The sequence below is a fragment of the Glandiceps talaboti genome, chromosome 19, assembly GCF_964340395.1.
Source record: "Glandiceps talaboti chromosome 19, keGlaTala1.1, whole genome shotgun sequence".
NCBI lineage: Eukaryota > Metazoa > Hemichordata > Enteropneusta > Spengelidae > Glandiceps > Glandiceps talaboti.
The window spans coordinates 6,577,399-6,601,802 of record NC_135567.1 but is presented as its reverse complement, the minus strand read 5'-3'; the positions used below and the strand labels follow the sequence as shown (position 1 = coordinate 6,601,802).

At 36.6% G+C, this 24,404-nt stretch overlaps 1 protein-coding gene across 1 annotated transcript in view; it reads left to right on the top strand.

Annotated features, from left to right (window-relative positions):
* The first annotated feature begins 13,136 nt into the window (after positions 1–13,136).
* LOC144450383 (uncharacterized) overlaps positions 13,137–24,404 on the top strand; it is a 79,138-nt gene continuing 67,870 nt past the window's right edge. Inside the window, exons 1-2 of the mRNA XM_078140986.1 lie at positions 13,137–13,314; positions 18,978–19,076. Coding sequence (XP_077997112.1) covers positions 13,285–13,314; positions 18,978–19,076 — 129 coding nt within the window. The 5' untranslated portion in view covers positions 13,137–13,284. The remainder of the gene's footprint in view (positions 13,315–18,977; positions 19,077–24,404) is intronic.

Sequence of the window (24,404 nt, the reverse complement as noted above, 5' to 3'; positions counted from 1 at the left end):
TATGCTTGACGTGTTGAATATGTTGTTATGGGATACTGGAAGTATGTCTCTATACCGTGGGGGTAGTGGTTATTCATCAGGTCAAAGGCAAATATACAGGAGTAGAATTCACATAGTTGAAAGATGTTAAGAATGTTAAGTTTTCGGAATAGTGGTGCGGAGTGAGCATGGAAGTCAGAGAAAGTTATAAGACGAACGAGTTTCTTTTGAAGACGGAAAAGTGGATCCAGAATAGTTAAGTAAGTGTTGCCCCAGATTTCTATGCAATATGTTAAGTGCGGTAAAATGAATGTGTTGTAAATGGTAATTAGTATTGACTTGGGAACAAAATATCTAATTCTTGAAATGATTCCGATCTTTGGGATTACAACTTTTAGTATGTTGTTAATATGACAATTCCAAGAAAGTGAAGAATCAATACTTACACCAAGATAACTGGTTGAGGAAACTCTCTCTATTTGTGTGTTATTGACAGAGATACTACCTTGCAAAGTTATTTGACGTTGAGGCGTACTTATTAGCATGACATTAGTTTTCTCTTCATTTACTGTAAGTTTGTTAGCCAAACACCAGGTAACTACCTTAATGTCAAGATTTATGGCATTCATGTGAGTTGATCTGAATAAATTTGTGTCATCTGCGAATAACCTAAATTGAAAGTAGTCTGTAGAATTGCTTATCTTGTTCACTGATTTCAGTTCTGTTTTCAATACATTGCAAACTTATATTTTATAAACTAAATTTCACTGAAAACACTAACTGTATTGTTAAGAAGGCCATGCAGCGTATGTTTTTACTGGGGAGGCCATTACTGGGACAAGCCATTAGCCAAGCAAGTTGACTTGTTATCAAAGAGTACCAATATTTACACATGTGATGATGGGCTCTTACATAACACAAGTAAACAACTGTAAAACCTGTATTCTGCCGTCTGCATGGACTGCAATTGAGGCAAACCTTATCGCCGTCTTATATCAGTTGTTATCAATTTATTAGGCTATTATAAGTAACACTACAAACAGCTTTAGAGATGCAAACAACTTTTATGACACCCGTTTTCGCCAGGCAAGCCCGCGGGTTTGTTGCACTTGGACCGCTAATGGTTTGTGAATGTCATGCTACGGAGTTTTGACGTTAGTGAAAATGGTCTTGAAAATGTATACAAGAGTTTTATAGAAAGTATGCTAAGTTCTAACATTTCAGTATGGTATGGCAACTTGACTGGTAAAAATAAAATTATATTATATCATGCTACTATGAGCCATTCTGATTGGATAATAACTGTGGTAAAATCCCATTTTACCACGGCTGGCAGTGGTAAAATGGCCCCTAAACTAGCATATGAATAGTACATACAAGCTGAATGTGTTCGTTCTTATACCAATAAGTTAACACTTCCCCAGAGTAAAGGTGTGTCAGGTATCCTGTACAATAGTTTGGGTTACAGTAGTCCAAATAATTCCACTGATGACCTTGCGATCGAAAGCAACGATCGATCAGTGGCTTCAACATCACTGATAAGGTACAAGTTCTCCCAATGCAACGAGCCGTCTCAGTGTCCTACTCTCGTTACGCGTTGAATCAAGCAACACCGATTCAACTTTTAACCATCAGTCAAGGTGCGTCAGGATTATTTCGAAACTGTACATTTTCAGGTTCGGTCAATGTTCAATTTGTTACCCATTAAATTAAAGTAGACTGTGTAACGTCGCGTCTCTGATTTACTGTCTCGCGCTTTCTCGATTCAACGCCGAGACATCTATTTTTTGCAGTGTACAAGATTGTATTGTTCTTATGTAAATATCCAAACAAAATTGTTACTTTCTTTGACCTCTTGGCCCGTTTTCTTTGTTGCTAGTTTTCAACGCGTTTTCGTTATGCATTATATGATGTAAATAAAGTAATTTATCAATGCAATGCAATGCAGTGTATGGTTTGTGTTCATGCATTGTGTGTGTGTGGGCGACATGAACGTATCCACTCATTAAAATATGCTCGTTCCCGACGATCTATTACCGACGATCTTTTTCTGTACGTGCGAATTCGCCTTTTCGGGCATATAAATAACCACAGAATCACATTTAGAAGCAATATACACACATTTTGTTATAATATAATAGCAATAACTCCCGCCGAAGGAGTGCATACACTCGAATTTGGTACAATTCGCTCCATATAGCACTCGCCATTCGGCTCGTGCTATATGTCGCGAATTGTACCAAAATCTCGTGTATACACGCCTTCGGCAGGGGTTATTGCTTAAATAAATATGGCTAGGAAAATAATTGGTAAGAAATAGTCAGCTCTATGACCTCTACAAACTCTCCGTCCGCAGGAAAGCCCAAGTAATTGTTAGTGATACCTCACGTCCTTTGTACTCGCAGTTTGATTTGATACCTTCTGGAAGACGATATAGAGTACCTTTAACTCGTAAGATTTTTTAAAAATCATTTTAACCACGTGCAATAACCACACTGAACTCAGACCTGTGATTTAAGCTTCTGACAATTTCTTAAAGATCTAGGATATTTTTGTAGAAGATTGTAACTGATTTCTATCGCTACTACTGTGTTTACATTACTGTAAGTATTTATACTGTATATATGTCATTTAATATGCATTTTATATTTTGGTGAAGTGAAAGGAAAACTTCCGTAAATTGACAATAAAGTTCTATTTTATTCTATTCTATTCTATTCTATTCTATTCTATTCTATTCTATTCTATTCTATTCTATTCTATTCTATTCTATTCTATTCTATTCTATTTTATTCTATTCTATTCTATCCTATTCTATCCTATTCTATTATATTCTATAAGAAATACAGAAATGGGTTTCTGAAGAGTTAATATGCAGCCACATCCGTTACAAAATAGAAATGTGTCTCGGTAATTGTCAATTGAACTTTAAATATTGCGCACTAATTACTAGCTTGTAACATCAGTAAGTTGCCGTCCTGAAAATTCCTGCGATGTCTGTAAAAGTTGCCAATACGATTGAACGATCGGCTCATCACATAACCACTCGTTGACAAGATCACGTGCCGTTACCTATGTAGTAGACTGTAGTGTTGTATATATTTGTGTACGATGAATCTCATCGTGTGTAAACAGTGAACACGTCTACAATTTGGCATCAGGGGATCCTCAAAGCTATGTAGGATGTTTAAAAACCGAGAGTTGCAGGTACAAGTAAATGAGGTAACATCTACAGTAAGTGTAACGCCTTGCTTGGGATGTGTGCTTATCATCCAAGTCGCAGTTCTGATGACTAAACAAACGGAAAAAAAGTCTCTTGAATTCAGGAACTTGTGTTTTGGTGTTGGTGAATAATTAAACCATGTTTTTGTAGCATTCAAGTGGTTGTTTTTGTCATTTATTGTACATTACTCCCTGGCCAGGTGGGTTACTTGGCAATACATTTATTTTAGAACAACATGCATCTCTCGCCATGAGTGTTTGCTATTGGTATAAGGCAGCTCTTATCATGGGTGTAAACACCACATGTAAATGTCGCATATTTGAATAATTCTGAGGGACACACAATCTAACGCTTTCTTGACGGCAGTTTGCAGGAGCATTTGTCCCATTTTGAAAGATTTTTTCCGTTCTATGAAACAAACTGATTGATTTTCAACTAATATGTGTATCAAGTTACCATCCTACGACATTCACAAACAATTCGTGCATGATTTATGACCTGTGTGTTTCTCGGAGTACAGAAAAAATGTTGAAAACAAGAGCCCGAAGCTAGTGCTCCGTACAACAGATCGAATTTCCCGTATTTGCATGAATTACCCAGAATCCTTTTTATGTACGACAGTTTCGTAAGCATTATAGGCACTCAGTTCTTATACAACAGGCAGTGGTTGCCAGGGCGACCTACACTGGGGTTTTCTACCACAGTAGTAGTTTACCTTCCAATATGGGGCCAGATCAATAGTTCAATGTAGGATAAAACACTTAATTTCTCAGAGCCCCCCCCCCCCTAATAAATTGACCGATATTGAAAATTGTTTCAGACAGCAAAATAAACTTCAAATAAGTATTTAGTAGTATGAAGTGCTATTGAAATAAAGCCAGTATGTAGTAGTATGTAGTGCTATGAATACAAAGCCAGTATGTAGTAGTATGTAGTGCTATGAATACAAAGCCAGTATGAAGTAGTATGTACTGCTATAAATACAAAGCCAGTATATGTAGTAGTATGTATACACTAGTGCTATGAATACAAAGCTAGTATATGTAGTAGTGTGTAGTGCTATGAATACAAAGCCAGTATGTAGTAGTATGTAGTGCTATGAATACAAAGCCGGTATGTAGTAGTATGCAGTGCTATGAATACAAAGCCAGTATGTAGTAGTATGTAGTGATATGAATACAAAGCCAGTATGTAGTAGTGTGTAGTGCTATGAATACAAAGCCGGTATGTAGTAGTATGCAGTGCTATGAATACAAAGCCAGTATGTAGTAGTATGTAGTGATATGAATACAAAGCCAGTATGTAGTAGTATGTAGTGATATGAATACAAAGCCAGTATGTAGTAGTATGTAGTGCTATGAATACAAAGCCAGTATGTAGTAGTATGCAGTGCTATGAATACAAAGCCAGTATGTAGTAGTATGTAGTGCTATGAATACAAAGCCGGTATGTAGTAGTATGCAGTGCTATGAATACAAAGCCAGTATGTAGTAGTATGTAGTGATATGAATACAAAGCCGGTATGTAGTAGTATGTAGTGATATGAATACAAAGCCAGTATGTAGTAGTATGTAGTGATATGAATACAAAGCCAGTATGTAGTATTATGTAGTGATATGAATACAAAGCCAGTATGTAGTAGTATGTAGTGATATGAATACAAAGCCAGTATGTAGTAGTATGTAGTGATATGAATACAAAGCCAGTATGTAGTAGTATGTAGTGCTATGGATACAAAGCCGGTATGTAGTAGTATGTAGTGCTATGAATACAAAGCCAGTATGTAGTAGTATATGTAGTGCTATGAATAGAAATCCGGTATGTAGTAGTGTGTAGTGCTATAAATACAAAGCCAGTATATGTAGTAGTATGTATACACTAGTGCTATGAATACAAAGCTAGTATATGTAGTAGTGTGTAGTGCTATGAATATAAAGCCAGTATGTAGTAGTGTGTAGTGCTGTGAATACAAAGCCGGTATGTAGTTATATGTATTGCTATACATACAAAGCCAGTATGTAATAGTATGTAGTGCTATGAAGGCCAAGCTAGTATGTAGCAGTATGCAGTGATATGAATCACTACAAAGCCAGTATGTAGTAGTATGTAGTGCTATGAATACAAAACCAGTATGTAGTAGTATGTAGTGTTATGAATACAAAGCCAGTGTGTAGTTATATGTATTGCTATGAATACAAAGCCAGTATGTAGTAGTATGTAGTGCTAATTGTGTGTATGCATATATATTGAGGGTCTATGGTGTATGTCAGTCTTTATTCCGAAGGCCGTTGAATTTATTGCTGCAGTCCTAAATTTAGTGCAGTGTAACTATTATGTGCAGAAAATTCAGATGTGCAATAAATTGTGATATGTAAGAATATTTGGTACTTTTCAATCTCCATACCTCGGAGTGATTTACTACATTATCTTTTCTTCATGACAGTTTAGTATGTATACTAATATTAGTAGTTCAACTATTATGTTTGTTGAGTCAGGAGTCAGGAGTCACCATAGTCACCTTCAGAAGGGATTTCTGCCCTCACACTTTGATGTTGTGTGAAAACTCATTAAATATTCATAACGCGGGGACTGAGAAGGGGAATCCCCTATACGTTTACCTCATTGTGGTGGAACTCTTGGTGCCTGTCACCCTATTTTGCACATGACTGGCTGTATCTTTTGGAGGTGGAGAACTTGTGGTGACTCACTGGCGTTTGAACACCAATTGAAAATAGAAACATTCCCTATCTGTGCATTTCACACATATCGGTTACACGCTAAGGCTTATCAGACTAATAACAAACAGTGCATAACATTGACTGAACCCATGTCAACTTCGACAATAACATGTTTGTGAGGGATTGGTTTATAAAAGAGGGAAAGACGCACCAGAAGTCTGTTACCAAGCAAGCCAGCTACTACTGAACTTTATTCAACTATAACTAATATTTACATAGGTAAATTATTGAAACTGTAATGTTTCAAAATGAATCATTGATTAAACTACTCTGATAAGCTAGGCATGTTGACCTTATTTGTTCATCTAGTCGAGTAAACAATATTGCATATGTGCCACCTTGATAGTTTCCATGGTGATATAGGAATTGTCCAAGAGACTAAACAGGACAGTACAACTCGAGTTTTACACAGCTACACACATGCGTAACAGGAATTACGGTTTTATGTTCACGTGTTTACCAATAAAAAACATCTCTTGGCCCTTGGATATCTCAAATATACCTGTAGCCATGAGCGTCTTTGCATGCTGGTAACGTCAGTAAGTTGCCGTCCTGAAAATTCCTGCGATGCCTGTAAAAGTTGCCAATATGATTGAACGATCGGCTCATCACATAACCACTCGTTGACAAGATCACGTGCCGTTACGTATGTAGTAGACTGTAATAAAAATAATAATACATTAATTTTAGAACAACATGCATTTCTCGCCATGAGTGTTTGCTATTGGTATGCTATATCATAAGTGGGATAAGGCAACTCTTATCATGGGAGTAAACACCACATGCAAATGTCGCATATTTGAATAATTCTGAGGGACACACAATCTAACGCTTTCTTGACTGCCGCTTGCAGGAACATTTGTCTCATTTTGAAAGTTTTGTTAACGTTCTATGAAACAAACTGATTGATTTTCAACTAATATGTGTATCAAGTTACCATCCTACGACATTCACAAACAATTCGTGCATGATTTATGACCTGTGTGTTTCTCGGAGTACAGAAAAAATGCTGAAAACAAGAGCCCGAAGCTAGTGCTCCGTACAGCAGATCGAATTTCTCGTATTTGCATAGATTACCCAGTATCCTCTTTATATGCGGCAGTTTCGTAAGCATCAAAGGCACTCAGTTCTTGTACATCAGGCAGTGGTTGCCAGGGCGACCTACACTGGGGTTTTCTACCACAGTAGTTGTTTAGTCGTTCTGCCTCCGTGCGTAATTCTGGTCCTTTTCATGTTACAGAGAATTTACTCAATTGTGTACAGTATAGGGTAGTCCTCCTTAACGGTGCACGCGTTTCACTCAACACTGTCCGGCAAAAAGCAATGTAACTCGACTATGTTGAGTGCGAAAGCAAATAACGAAAGAATTACATACAAGGCTACAAAATATTAGCAATCCATCGAATGTGTACTCATTTTACATCTTTGTCCATATTAGTCAATGGTAAGATTATAATCAATCAATCAATCAATCAATCAATCAATCAATCAATCAATCATTCAATCAATAAATCATTAAACTCTAATCGTTATATATACACTCTGTAAACTTGTCTCTTTACTCGTACTCGGGCCAGATATGTAGTGCTATGAATACAGAGCCAGTATGTAGTAGTACCGCGGGTATGTAGTGCTATGGATACAAAGCCAATATGTAGTAGTGTGTAGTGCTATGAATACAAAGCCATTATGTAGTAGTATGTAGTGCTATGAATACAAAGCCAGTATGTAGTAGTATGTAGTGCTATGAATACAAAGCCAGTATGTAGTAGTACCGCGGGTATGTAGTGCTATGAATACAAAGCCAGTATGTAGTAGTACCGCGGGTATGTAGTGCTATGGATACAAAGCCAGTATGTAGTAGTACCGCGGGTATGTAGTGCTATGAATACAAAGCCAGTATGTAGTAGTACCGCGGGTATGTAGTGCTATGGATACAAAGCCAGTATATAGTAGTACCGCGGGTATGTAGTGCTATGGATACAAAGCCAATATGTAGTAGTACCGCGGGTATGTAGTGCTATGGATACAAAGCCAATATGTAGTAGTGTGTAGTGCTATGAATACAAAGCCAGTATGTAGTAGTACCGCGGGTATGTAGTGCTATGAATACAAAGCCAATATGTAGTAGTACCGCGGTTATGTAGTGCTATGAATACAAAGCCAGTATGTAGTAGTACCGCGGGTATGTAGTGCTATGAATACAAAGCCAATATGTAGTAGTATGTAGTGCTATGAATACAAAGCCAGTATGTAGTAGTGTGTAGTGCTATGAATACAAAGCCAGTATGTAGTAGTATGTAGTGCTATGAATACAAAGCCAGTATGTAGTAGTATGTAGTGCAATGAATACAAAGCCAATATGTAGTAGTATGTAGTGTTATGAATACAAAGCCAGTATGTAGTAGTACTGCGGGTATGTAGTGCTATGGATACAAAGCCAAAATGTAGTAGTGTGTAGTGATATGAATACAAAGCCAGTATGTAGTAGTATGTAGTGCAATGAATACAAAGCCAATATGTAGTAGTATGTAGTGTTATGAATACAAAGCCAGTATGTAGTAGTACTGCGGGTATGCAGTGCTATGGATACAAAGCCAGTATGTAGTAGTACCACGGGTATGTAGTGCTATGGATACAAAGCCAATATGTAGTAGTACCGCGGGTATGTAGTGCTATGGATACAAAATGTAGTAGGTAGACTAGAAATTATTCGTTGGTTTAGAAATTACCGTACCATCCCTGAAAACGCCTAGTGGTCGTAGTTTTCAAAACAGACGACTAGCTGCTAGTCTGATCACAGGGGACAGCGAGCATGTGATAGATTAATCAATCCAATTGCTTTATTGATCGGTTTATTATTCAGTTGATTGTTTGATCGATTGAATGATTAATTTTTGTGATGAAATAAAACTTATTTTGTGTGTGATATTGATCAATTGACTCACTGATTTTTGTTGTGATATCAAACTTTTTTTGCTTCTTTCCCTGGCTACTTTTTTCTTTCAGCTGTATATAAATCTCTCTTTATTGACTAAATAAAGACATATTGTCCATTCTTCTCCTTTTATCTAAATTAAAACACCTTTAATCTTATAATTAGCATGGATTAGTTACTGCGAAAATTTGCTTTATCTCTTATCTTCTTGGAGATTATCACACTCATTCATGTATTAACTCTAGTTTATACTAGTTTATACATGATCGACTGTTTGTCCGGTGTGATAGTCTCCAAGAAGATTAGACATAAAGCATATTTTCGTTGTAACTGATCAGGTAGGAGTGTGCAGATAATGCTGTCAACCCTAGACCCCAGTTTAGACCCATTTTGACCAAAAACCTATACCCCATAAAATACATATTAATCACTGATATGAAAATAACAACCAGCGAATTAGCTGGATGAAACTCAAAGGGAAATTCCCAGAAATGTTTAACTAGTCGAGAATTTACTATGTAGTTCCTTCCAGGACCCCATTTTAGACCAAACAAAATCGAAAATTGTGTAAAGTGGACCCCATTTTAGACTCCTTATCTCTAAAGATACAGTACCCATTTTCGACTTAAGGTTGGAAATCCCACCCCAAGGACAGCACATATTTATATATATATATGATAAGCAGGAGTACCCCCAGGGGCTACACTTAGGTATACTCACAATGCACATGACGTGTTTACCAAGCTATAGTCACTTGATATATGAATGCACTGGGAGAGTTCCCGGGCAGTACCAGAAGCCAGTTCTGGTAGGGGTGTGTGGCCAGTCCTGGAAACCCAATGCCCCATTTTAGACCCATTTTGACCAAAATCAATTTTAGACCATCACGGGTTTTTAAAGGAGGAAAGTTTACACCTTAATAGATTTTCCTTAGGAAGCAACATTTTTGGGTAATTAATGGCAGTTATGATTTGGTAAAGGACCATTTTGGAGCAAGAAAAATCGAAAATAATGCAAAGTGGACCCCGTTTTAGGCTCTTAAGCTCGAAAAAATACAGACCTCAGTTTAGACCAAAGGGTTAGAAAACACACCCCAAAGGGTGGCACTCATATGTATATTCAAATAAGGGGAGTAGTCCCCCCCCCTCGGAAAGTTCATTTCATTAAGTATACATAACATAGACTCAATGTACTCCTCAGATTAGTCCAGTTCCTATAAGATATTGTTACCATCACACGTCCACTCACAGTCTAGTTCCTATACAGTATCGTTACCATTTACACCTCCACTCACATAGTCTAGTTCCTATACAGTATCATTACCATTTACACCTCCACTCACATAGTCTAGTTCCTATACAGTATCGTTACCATTTATACCTCCACTCACATAGTCTAGTTCCTATACAGTATCGTTACCATTTACACCTCCACTCACATAGTCTAGTTCCTATACAGTATCGTTACCATTCACACCTCCACTCACATAGTCTAGTTCCTATACAGTATCGTTACCATTCACACCTCCACTCACATAGTCTAGTGCTTATACAGTACCATTACCATTTACAACTCCACTCACAGTCTAGTGCCTATACAGTATCGTTACCATTTACAACTCCACTCACAGTCTAGTTCCTATACAGTATCGTTATCATTTACACCTCCACTAACAGTCTAGTTCCTGTACAGTATTGTTACCATTTACACCTCCACTCACTAGTCTAGTTCCTATACAGTATTGTTACCATCAAACGTCCACTCAGTCCCTCATACAGTTAGCATCAATCACAAAATTATGACCGATAACACAGTACCTCATAAAGTTAGTGTTTATTGGAGCAGTTATGTAATGTCCAAATATAGTTATTTGTCAGCTCAGGATGCTACGTATACTGTTTACAGTCACTATAGCAGCTGAGGTTCACTGATTGGATGAACAACTTTTTGTGCTGATTGAAGGACTTTGACCAAACTATGGATTAGAAGTACTGCACGTATATAAACGATTTTGCTCTGTGATACAACTGAGTTGAACTTCCAGTGACAGCAATACAGTTATACACTTATTTTGTAAGTTACTATTACGTCAGACAACTTTGGGTATAATGTGTGTGTGTGTGTGTGTGTGTGTGTGTGTGTGTGTGTGTGTGTGTGCGTGTGTGTGTGTCTGTACGGCTTCAACACAAAAACTTCCAGACTGATTTCATTGGTAGTTGGTGACATTACGTGTGGTGTCTAGTTGAGAAATTGTTCAAAGCAATGATCGCATCACAGGTATGGGATTTGGGTCAAAAAATGTCATATTTGGTCAAAAAAACTTAAACTCATAAACTTCTGGGCAGATCGGTCAGAAGATGGCGACAAGAAATATTTGTAGTAGATGATGTTAAAGATAACAATGCTGTCAACAGGCAAAGCCGAAAAAGATGTCCCGTGTGAACCAGTACCATTGCACGGCGAAGCGGCAGCTATGCTTTCTCCGTGTTTGTTATGGCTAGAGTCGCAGCCTGATTGTGAACCTACCCAGTTGTTATTGCTCCGTAGTTTACCCAGAAAAGCAGCAGACAGCCGTGCAATGAAACAGAAACCCCTGACTTCGTTTTTCTGAACTTTATTTTTTCTTCTAATTGAGTGGCTAAATTGCGGACACATCGTTGTATACACATTGATACAATTTGATTACATTTACATGTCAGTGAACACTATTTATAGATGTAACCATGACAACAATACGTTCTTATCAGCTGTCCACCACGTCGACTCGTCGTCTTTCTTGTTAATACGTTTTTTGATTTATTCTACACATATTCAATTCAACAATCTTATATTCAACTCTGTATTTAGTTTTAGTATTAAATAAGTACAATTCATTAAAAAGGGTTTCTATGTAGTACGGTACGTTTCATTTGTCTGAGAGTGCATGTAACATGTGTAAGTGTGATATGCAGCGTACGTGTACGTTCATTCTGTATGAGTGACGTCACTCGTACTTGAGACTTGCGAGCTCGTAACTCTGCCCGTACTTGGTCAGTTTTGGGCCAATTACTTACATGCGGAATGGCATGAATATATCATCTCTGAAACATGTCCAAAGTGATATTTTATCCATGTATGTTTCAATGATGCGGCACTCAAGTTTGTGGAATGCGATCTCTGGAGACGCTGGTGAGCCCAAACTACAACCACATATTTGTTTGTAGTAATCTCCATTAAATTCAAACGTGTTGTATGTTAGGATCTAAAAACCCATAGTTGGTTACATGGTAAACGTAATGTCATACACGTATTTAACTTTGATGGTGTTCGGAGTCCCCTTCCCCCTCTTTCTACTGGTTGCAGGAATATTGCATGCTGTACGTGACTAAAACCAAAGGTTTTCAGGGGGAGGTGGCCCTAGACCTGAAGTGGCATGAGCGACGAGAGAAGTTTTCAAGGGAGAAAAACAGGTTGAAACGCTTCCAGATTGCATAGTCTAATTTACAGACCCTTTCTGATACCAACACTTCATGAAAGGTATACCCTTTCTGATACCAACCAGCATAAAAAACGACCCCTTTCGCGCGGACCCTCCCCGTATAGCCGTCTATGGGAGTTGCCCCCCCCCCCCGGGCCCGTAAGCCACGAACCATACACAACGATTGACGTGCTCGACCATGCAGGAAGTTAGGAATGGAGTGATGAGTGTGAAGCTACCAACATATTCATATTCATATTCATATTCACTTTCAAAAGTTGACCTATACAATGTGAATATTATGATAGAGTAACAATCATGTTCATCATCAGATTCGAAGTCTTCCGAATGGGAACGAACGCGCGTTTGGCAATGAAATAAATCAATTATATCCAAAAAGACCAATCATAACACAAACAGGAAACAAGAACTGAAAAGACAAACTAGTCAGCACTAAATTAAAACATTCTGAATTAAAAAATCTGTGAGCAAAAAACCTAGATAATAGTTTAGGAATGTAGAAATACTGGCATTTCTGTTTGATGAACAAATTAAACTTTGGGCAAATAAATATGGGAATGATAATTTATCCCAACAACATATTCACATTGAGCGAAGAGGTCAACGTTTGAAAGTGAATATGAATATGAATATGTTTGTAGCTTCGCACGCGTGGTGGAGTGATGGTATAAGAACAAACGCGCGTAACCTCTGACCGGCTGACTAAAAAGATATGACATCACCGATCTTCTCAATAGGTAATAGTACACACTGTCTTCCCCATGGTATAACGTACGCGTTTGCCGATCACGTGTCCACAACAATATTTCCGGGTTAAACAGTTGACCTAATTTCCAAGGACCCGGTGTGATGATGGTAGCCTGTGTGGTCGTCTTCAAGTTTGTAAGATTTACTGCGTTTTGAACAGGGTCAGGGTGAAGTGGGAAATATGGCAGCCACGGAATGGAAGGATCCAGATGTAAGTGTCTTTATGATGTTACGATTTATATTATGTATAACTATAAACAAACACTGCAGCAGGTTTGTTGTGAATGGCGCTGAGAGCGGCAACTCGTGTACAACTTTGTTCAACTTCTGAAACTTATACAGACAGTTTGTACCGTCCATTCCTTTTATGCTAATAAAGTAAGTGTGCAAAATATACGCGACACACAATAAAACGTATCTAGGAGAATATTAGCGTAACGTTAGACCATGAACGTTGGCGAGAGATATCTCCAACGTGTACTGGTACATTTAATACTAATAGTCATGGCGTGATCGAATACAGTGGACTTGTACTCGTAGTACTTACAATAGCCTAGATGGACTTAGCTACATATCAGGGGAGTAAGATTTGTACCTTAGTATCCCATAATATCAGACGTACTTGGCATTGCACTTATTATTGTCATTCACACGTAACATGTCTAACCTCACCTCGTAAGGTCAGTAAATCACCAGTCACGTGAAACTGGGTCATCTGGGGTCAAAGCAGGACACGATTTTCCATCGAGCTCAGATCTCCAAACCTACACAACCCATAGACCCTACACCAACGTTGGTGTAGGGTCTATGCACAACCCAAGAAAATATGATTAAAATGACAGCACAAGTCATATTCAGACAATTCTACTTACGTTTTAAACTAAATTCGGTATTACATGTACATTGCAAGGTTATAACCGATAATTTTGGTTGAGAAACCACACAACAGTATGACCGATACCATACATATGGTAAGCTTGACCTCGCGACAGGTCACATGATTATGTAATTTGCATAGCTGTCAGGCGCCATTTTTAATACGCGATGAAGAATATAGTGCGTTTAATTGATTCAGTATTCGTATAATACGATTTAAAATTTTAGAAAAATACGGGGAAATACTTAATTATGTGATAAATATATAATCCCATGAAATCAATGTTAGTTTTACGTCATAATGTTCCTTGTATGATTCCGCGGACTACAAATTCTCGCCTACTGGCTCGAATTTGTATTAGTCCGCGGAATCATACTCGGAGCATTATGACAAAAAACTAACATTGATTTCATGGGATTATATATAAATACCAGGTCATACTTGGTCAGTTTGGACACATGTAATCATGTAATATGATACTTTCACTGTTTGCATGTCATACAGATATATCAAATTACCATATGTTTACCATATACATGACCACTAAAAACCAAGAATTTGCGTACAAATATTTACATATTAGATAATATTTGCAGATCATTAATCCACAGGTTTTTGACATTGAACACCAAAGTGAATGAAAAATCAAGATTTTTTTTTTAGGTTTACAATGAGACAAATCATGTGTGTTAATAAGGACTACCAATAAACAATAGATAGTCAATAATTTTTACTTTTTAATTTTAGTTAATTATGTGTAATGTAAGTGATGTAAATTCATACAATGTCTAACTACAACTCAAAGTTTACATAAATGTCTTCATTTCCTGGAGTGGTATTCCCCTTTAATATCCCCAGCCTGAATTAAAGGTGACAAATCAGATTAGATGACAAAATTTAAATATGACATTTCAGATTTATCAGTATAGAATTAGAAGTACAGTACCCAGTTTACTTGTCAGGTAATTGACTACACAACACTTGTTTAACCAATCAGTGTTTGTAATACTATCTTTGTTAAGGTATCACTTAGTTTATATTTATGGCCAATTGACTATACATATACAACACTCATTCCACCAATCAGTGTTTGTAATACTATCTCTGTTAAGGTACCACTGAGTTCATCTTTATGGCCAATTTTGTAATACCTGTACTGAAAGCTAATCCAGATACAATATCGTCATATATTTGTTGGCCTAGAATCCGGGCAATTTGGGATTTTGAATTTTGGTTATGGGATATAACCAAAATACACAATCCTCATTTGCCTTGATTCTGTGGCTAAACATTTGTGAGAAAAGCACCTCAAAAGTTGGTATTTTCAAAATTGCTTGTTCTAACCTCATTAGTCTAACCTGAGCTCTGTACTTCTGACTGCCTAGAATCAAGTGAAAGCAGCAAGTTGTCATAGACTGTTCTACAAAAGTTGATAAATTATTAAAGCTAAACTAGCTACAACTGGAATTATTTTTTGGAACTGTCATTTCGATATAATGACATTCATCCTGAAAAGTATGTAATCAACTATCGATAATTGTATAAATGTGAGTCACAACATAATAAGAGGTAGGAGAATACACAATTTTGGTTGGTCAAATAAACAGTCATTCACTGCTACTTGTGTAATGATTGGTAGTTGCTTGCAAAATTCTCACTCTATAAACTACTGTGATACTGTAAGTATAAAAGAATATTATGGTATTCCTTAGTATAGAATACATTAGATAACAGGGTATGGGCTTTGCATATGAATTACTGACCAATAAACAAGTTACAGTCAGTGGTACATACAGGTAACAAAAAATAACCCCCCAAAAAGATAGACGTTGCAAACCACGCCCCTTTAACGGTTCTAATCCAGAAAAGTGGTGTTACTGGAGAAATGAATGTATTTTTGTGAACTTTGGATGCACACCAATATTATTAGTTTACCCATTGAAGACTAAAAAAGAACCAAGAGTCATCATGACTATACAAATTGTCATCTAAAACCAAAAAACTCTCAGGAAATACAATTATTTCACTGAGTGGTGTTCCCCTTTAACTCATTTTTAGCACAACTGAATTGATAAGGTTCAGTAGTGCTGTAGGGATCGCTAAGTGTCTGTGTGTGTGTGTGTGTGTGTGTGTGTGTGTGTGTGTGAGTGAGGATGTGTGGATGTGTGTGTGTGTGTGTGTGAGTGAGGATGTGTGTGTGTGTGTGTGTGTGTGTGTGTGTGTAAACAACTTAAAGTAAAAAACTGCTAGACCGATTGCTTTGATATTTGGTGGTCATGTTACTTCGGTTGACTAGTTGGGAAATTGTTCAAATGAAAATGATCGCATTAGAAATGTGCATTTTACGTTTGGAAATGTGATTTGTTGTATTACAAAATGCTTTGACTTCAGCCTGGAAATGAAAGATTCTTGTTTTATTGATGTAATGAAATCATTAAATCTTTTATGGGCTACTTCACATGTCAGTGTCAATGGCGTAAAGATTAACATCTGTTTAAGGTTGCTTGGCAACCTAGGCCTGTTAAATATCCAAAAGTGAAGTCACATGCTAAAATATTGATACCTCACCCACAGCAACCTCCAATTGATGGCGTATGTGGGGAATGTAACAACAGGGTTGTGTAGACAAATTAAACATTTGGCAGGTGAACACATACATACTAAAGCTACTACAATGTAGACTATACTCATAGCAACAATGAACTAGTGATATATATATATTGTACAATAACATCATTGGTATAAGGCAAGTGGATAGATGTGCAATCATGATGGTTGAATGTTTAGAGTGGATGGCTAGAAATCTGCAGGTTGCAGGTTGTAGAGTCATGATGGTTGAATATTTAGAGTGGCTGGCTAGGAATCTGCAAGTTGCAGGGTTGAGCCCGTTGCTGGCATTTGTTTCTGAATGACTAAAGTTCTTGGGTAAGATTTGAACCACAATTGCGCTTTGGTTAACCTAGCTGTATTAATTGGGGACCTGGTAGGATAGATGTTGAAATGAATGTGAATGCTTTAATCTTATAGAGGCTGATTGTATGCTCCCCAGGGAGTTGAGGAAGTAAAGGGCCATTGTGCCACTATAGGTGTGTGCCATGGAGTAATAATTGTAAAGCTCTTTGAGGATATGATTATTATAGATTTGTGCTATAATGCCATTGTCACTAATTTATTTAAGTACATCTATCCATTTAAAGTCTGTAGTCTTGGTTACCCAGCCCCTTGCCATTGAGGGAGCTACTCCCCCCTCCCAGCAGGCAGCTACACCCCCCAGCAGGCAACAACACCACCCAGCAGGCAGCTACACCCCCCCCAGCAGGCAGCTACAAACCTCCCCCCCAGCAGGCAGCTACAAACCCCCCCCCAGCAGGCAGCTACACCCCCTGCCCCAGCAGGCAGCTACACCCCCAGCAGGCAACTACACCCCCTGCCCCAGCAGGCAGCTACACCCCCAGCAGGCAACTACACCCCCTGCCCCAGCAGGCAGCTACACCCCCAGCAGGCAACTACACCCCCTGCCCCAGCAGGCAGCTACACCCCCAGCAGGCAGCTACATCCCCCCAGCAGGCAGCTACACCCCCAGCAGACAGCTACATCCTTCACCCCTGAAACAATAAAGTCTGTAGCTGTGAAATGGTTTGGTGTAATACAGTGACGTCATACATGAATACATATCTTGTAAATATTTAAATGTATCTGATGACATGGTCAGATTTAAATTTCCTCAAAATTTGTAAATATGTATAATCATGTAATTCTTTAGTCTGTAAGGTACACCATGATGGGGCGCCCTCACACATCAGAGGCCAGTAAGGGCAGAACATCGTGACATATCTTACAGTCTAGTAATTCTTAGAAACCATAACACAGATACATGTGTTAATATTCTAATTAACATAGAGTATGTGTATATATCAGTTGTCCATCATCAATATAGCTTTTTAATGTTACATGTTTTAGCATTGTGAATGCATTACAAATGTTATAACGCACAATCAGTTCAAAGTAATTTTTAGCATTGAGCTTTTGATCTGTCTTGTTGACGACCTTTGCCAGAATGACTTTCATTGTTACAGCTGACCAATATGCTGACCATACCGCCACCTAGTGGTCAGCTTTAACTAGATTTTGACAGATTGAAAACTTAATGCTAAAACAACTTTGAACTATTTGTGTCTTATAACCTTTATAAATCATTTGATCTACAAAGCTAATCTAATGATTTGTATCATACAATTATGTAAAGTCTTTCCGGGTTGTTGTGATTTTACAAAATGATAATGATCTCAAATCAAACTGTTCAAATCAACCCTACCTGTGTTTTACAATAATCATATGTTTGAATTGAAGTGACAAAAAGTTTGTTTTATATGGATTGATATTAATTAAAATAGATTGATATAAATTACATATTAATCATATAATATTACATAATATCATTTGTGGGAATGATAAAATAGACAGCTACCTTATGTATATTTTTGATATATATATTTAAATGTTGTCTAAAAGGAAATATTAAAATATTAATAAAGTGGCCATATGGATGGGAATTAAGTATTTATTTTGGATTTTTAATTGATAATACAACTTTACTGTGTTTTCCTAATTTAACAAATAATGTGAAATAACATATTATAAATATCAAGACCTTGTTTGTAACTCATTTGATTACAAAAAGATGAAAAAAGATGCAAAAAGTGTAAAAAGTTTGTTATTTTTTTTTCATTTTAGACATAGTTTTCATGATTATCAATTTACTGAGTTACAAACAAGGAATTGGTAGATATTAATTAACATTACTTTTTTTCAAATAGAAAAAAAACAACAGTGCAGTTGTTTTATAAATTAAATATCCCAAATAAATACCTAATCCTCATTAATTTGGTCACTTTAACACTGGGTTTGCAGTAAGCATATTTTTAATGTAATTTTGACATGATTTGTGAAACTGGTGTAGATTAGTCTAATCATTGTATATGTTTGTTTTATATTAGGATCTCATTGATGCTGTTAAAAGTGGAGATATAGAGAAGGTTAAATTCTACTTGGATAATGGTTATGATGTGAATAGTAAGGATGACAGTTTATTTGGGGTAAGTGTTTTATATTAGGATCTCATTTATGCTGTTGAAAGTGGAGATATAGAGAAGGTTAAATTCTACTTGGATAATGGTTATGATGTCAATCATGCATATGAGGTAAGTGTATCAGTAAATAAATCAGATCATTGCCTATAAATGAATCATTGGTAAGTGTATCAATAAGTAGTTCATTGCTAATAATAAAACAATATTTAGTTACAAAACAACATTGATTGCAGAGTGGTTGACATAAAGATAAGATGATTACAATGGAATATTGACAACAATAGCTAAACAGGCACTAACGTTAAAAATATTTGCAATTATCAGTTTTGATGGAAACTACAACTTTTTGTGCCATACGTGTTTGCCTATGTCCACGATATTTATTTATATTTAGTTATTCCTGACAAGTCTTTGCATCTTTAGTCTATGCATTAGGTGATACCACATCTAAGGAAAGACTTTAAAAAACCTTAAACTAAAAATGAAACAAAATAAAACATGTCATGGTAAGACATGAACACAAACACACTTGTGATCCAGTTAAAAATAATGTTTTTGTCTAAAAGATATTGCCTACTTTAAACAATAAAGAACAAAAGTGAAACAGAAGTACAGTAACATGTATTCTATAATGTGAGATATCTTGTCGGCGGAATATGTAACTTGGATTTTGTCATAGATGTGCTATTGACAAATCACCGTCATTGATTGACAGATGTCGTTGACTGAGCCATGTGCATTAGAAATTGTGTGACAATCTACAACAAACAAATCAAATTGTCATACCTATAGTGCATATTGAATGTCAACATTTTAAATGTACGATCGGTTCTGTTACGTAATCTTGGGTGACATTCAAATTATGGTGAAAATTCTGGTCATGAGATCACTATAATACACATGATCAGTTTCCCAAAGGACAGAGATGCTGTGTCTTGTTTTTACATTTTCTGAAGTCAAACAATGTCAATAATTGGTTGTCGACTTGATGATCAAGAATACAGAACACTTGTAGAGGTATGTTGATATTACTGTGAGTCAAACTATATTTCATTGATCTGATCATAAGTGAATAGGGATAGGATTCCACTACTGACATTTCTACTGAGTGTACATTGAAGACCAGACACTTGCACATTTCGTGCACTTTCTGGATAAAGAAGATTTTTATTGCATGAAACTTGAAAGCCTTTCACGAATCCATAAATAGTAGAAAGAAAGAAAGTAATCCTTGCCATATTGTAGTGTCAGTACTATTAACCCCCCCCCCATCAAAATTTAATTTCACCTTATGTGATCTAATGTTATGAATCTTTCCATCCAAGTATAGTAGAAAGAAAATAATCCTTTCAATAGTGTAAAGACCAAAAAAAGTGTTATTCCGTTATGTACCGAAATGTTTACATCAGTACATCCAGTAATACCGGTAGTAGAAAGACTGAAAGAAAGAAAGAAAGAAAGAAAGAAAGAAAGCTATGTTTGCCATATTGCAGTGCCAGTACTCTGGAGGCCCCTTCTAAATATTGGACCCTCCCTTTATGTACCCTCAAGTTATGAATAATTCCATCCAGGAATAATAGACGAAAACAAAATAATTCTTGCCTTAGTGTAATGACAGCATTCTGAAACAACCCCCCCCCCCCCCACGTCAAATTGACCACTCCCTTAGATATCCACATTTATTTATCTGTGCAAATGAGGAATTGTGTATATATATTTTAGGGGACAGGGAACTCGATGATTACATGACCTTGTTGATTCAAGCTCAGGGTCATAGTCAAAATTCAAGGGCAACTTAATTTGTTGGACTTTTATCGAAACATTCATTGGAACTTTTCTGTATACTTCCATCAGATATGACTGGTAAAACTGTAAGACAGTCAAGAAAATAGCCAAACATAAAATCTGTCTGAAAAACTTGAAAAAAAAGTATATATGAAGTTGTTTTGCAACAAAAAGCTGTTACCAAGACAACTGCTGTCAATAACCCCAATTACATGTATACCAAAGTGTTAATATACTAATCTGAAAGTGCTATTGATATAATGTAAATGTTTGTATATAGGGTTTTGGGGACAAGCAATTCACTGATTACATGATCCTCTCAATCCAATGCCAAGGTCATCTTAATTTTTTGCAATTATTAAAATACCGTCGGACTCTTTTCTAAAGCTAACATCAGACGTGATCTTTACAGATTGATGAAAAATGCTCAGAAAATAACAAATTGTATAACTTTCAGGAAAAATACAACAAAGGCATATGCTGAGCTGCTTTTATTACAATTTTCTGTTACCAAGACAACTGGTATCAATATCACCAAAATATGAAGGTATTATCGCAGGGTCCTGAAAGTGCTGCAGATATGACACAAGTGTCTATATATAGGTTTTAGGGGATGGGCAACACACTTATCACATGATCTTTTTGATCCAAGCTCAAGGTCATAGTCAAATTACAAGGACACTGCAATATTTTCACTTTGTTAATCAAAATATTCACAGGTGTTTTCCCTAACTACCACCAAGACATAATGTGTAAGGCTGCAAATCGGTCTCAAATAGCAAATTATATTATAGTCTTTTGTAGCAAAAGCGTATTTTGGCTTTGTTCATAACAAAATTCTGTTCCCAAGACAGTTGGTATCGAGATCTGTGATTATACCAAAATATGTAAATACTGAATATTTCATGGTTCCGAATTGCTTTAGATATGATGGAAGTGTCCACATATAGGTTTTAGAGTACAGGCAAATCTCTTATCACAAGGTCGTTTCAATCCAAGGTCAAAGTCATAGGCTAATTACAAGGTCACCTCAATTTTTCACTTTTATCGAAACACTCACATAAGTTTTTTGCTATAAACTACTGCAGACATCAGATAGCAAATCAGATAGCAAATTATATAGTTTGTCATAATTTTTGTAGCAATGGCATATTCAGGGTCAGCTTACTATGGGGTAAGGGAATTGTCTAGAAACAGGTTCAGAAAAGGAATGATGCTGTATAACCAAGTACTAGAAAGATAGCTATTCATACTTTATTGACATCTAACAAAACTCCTACAGATCACACAGAAATAAGGGTTATATAGGTTTTACTACATTCCATACATATTGGGGTGAATTTGATATTGACCTTCATTTGATTGGTCAATTAGGAAAATATAGGATTGGTTAGTAGAGATTGTTTAAACTTGAGATTAACTAATTTGACCATTACTTGTTTGGCTATGTAAATTACAGTTAGGATCCTAAATTTGACTCAAGCTTGGTGTATATTCAATCTCAGTGTATATTTCATTCCCGATACATATATTACTTACAAAAGTTTGAGATACAGAATTATGCAAAAAAACTGGCAACTCACTGATACATACATTTGGGTGGTCATTTCGCATTTTGAGGCTTTACATACTCTTCAAGGATTTTTGACAATACTTCTCTTGTTGATTCTAGATAGTATTTGTGGTGTCTATTGATTTTAGTCTGTAAGGAAGTTGTTTGTATATTTTATTTCTTACTACAGATATGTCAGACGGATTATGCGCAAGAAATCATTCATCTTTCTGATTAGTTACATTTTTAGCACAACTGAACTACAATGTAGGTTCAGTAGTGCTTAGGCATTGAGCGGTGTCTGTCTGTCTGTGTGTGTGTGTGTGTCCATCTTTGTGTGTCCGTCTGTGTGTGTGTGTGTGTGTGTGTGTGTGTGTGTGTGTGTTTTGTGTGTGTGGACGACTTAAACTCAAAAACTGCCAACCCAATCGCCTTGGTATTTGGTGGGGACATTACTTGTGGGATCTAGTTGGGAAATTGTTCAAAAGAAAATGAACACATCGCAGGTGCATTACTGGGACAAGCCATTAAAGAAGCAAGTCCACTTGTTATCAAAGAGTACCAATATTTACACATGTGATGATGGGCTCTTACATAACACAAGTAAACAGTGTAGTTCACAGCGTAAGATCTTTTCTAAGGAGTGGGTCAATTGAGGCAAACCTTATCTCCGTCTTATATCAGTTGTTATCAATTTATTAGGCTATTATAAGTAACACTACAAACAGCTTTAGAGATGCAAACAACTTTTATGACACCCGTTTTCGTCAGGCAAGCCCGCGGGTTTGTTGCACTTGGACCGTTAATGGCTTGTGAATGTCATGGTGTGATTTGGGTCAACAAAATGTGATTTTTGGTCAAAAACTGAAACTCAAAAACTACTGGGCAGATTGGGCTGAAATTAGGGTGAAACATTCTTCAGGATGTTTTTACTAAGAAATGTTCATGATATGATGGTCCAATCAGTGATATGCAAATTAGGGCTAAAATGTGTCTGTTTGGTCAAAAATCTGTAATTCCAAAACCACTTAGCAGATTGGGTTGAAATTTAATGGGAATGCATCTAGGGATGTATGGATGAAGAAATATTAAGCATACAATGATTCCATGAGTGATAGGTGTAAAAATGTTCATTTTTGATCAAAAACTTATATCTAAAAGTACTTGGTCAATGAGTCTGAAACTTGGTGAGGTGTTTCTGAAAGCGTTATTCTGCGGATTTTCCTCAAAACATTTTCACAAAATTGGCCCTAAAACCATGACTACGCATTTAGCAACAACCAAATGGCAGTATATTTTGGTCAAATAACAACATCATCTGGTAGGCAAGTGAGTAAACATTCAAAAAATGTATGTAAATACCCTAGCAATCATGACCATGCCCATAGCAACAGCCAAACGGCGGTGTATTTCACAGAGAACAGAGATTCTTAGACAAATGAATAAACATTCCAAAAAATGTATGTAAAATTGCCTAGCAACAAGACCACACTCATAGCAACAGCCAAATAGTCACATATATTGCAAAGATAACAGAAATACAAAGACAAATAAATAAACATTCAAAACATGTATGCAAATAGGTCAAGCAACAAGACCACACTCATAGCAACTGCCGAGTAATCACGTATATTGCAAAGATAACATGAATAGAAAGACAAATGAATAAACATTCAAAAATGTATGCAAATGTGCCTAGCAACAAGACCACACCCATAACATCAGCCAAATGATCACATATATTGCAAAGATAACAACAGGGATTAATAGACAATTGAGTTAACATTCAAAATTGACTTTTTAGAGTAAAAAAAGCCCAAGCTTCTAGGGGAGACCCCTTGGGACCCCCACAAGAGATGGACATATCCCAGCCTCAAGCTGTTCCCCCTACCTCTTACTGTCAAGATGATAATAAACTTTTATTTAAAAAATATTTCAACCACATGTAGTTGCTTTTCATATGTGGTGCTGTCTTGTAAAGCTTGGAAATTATTGTC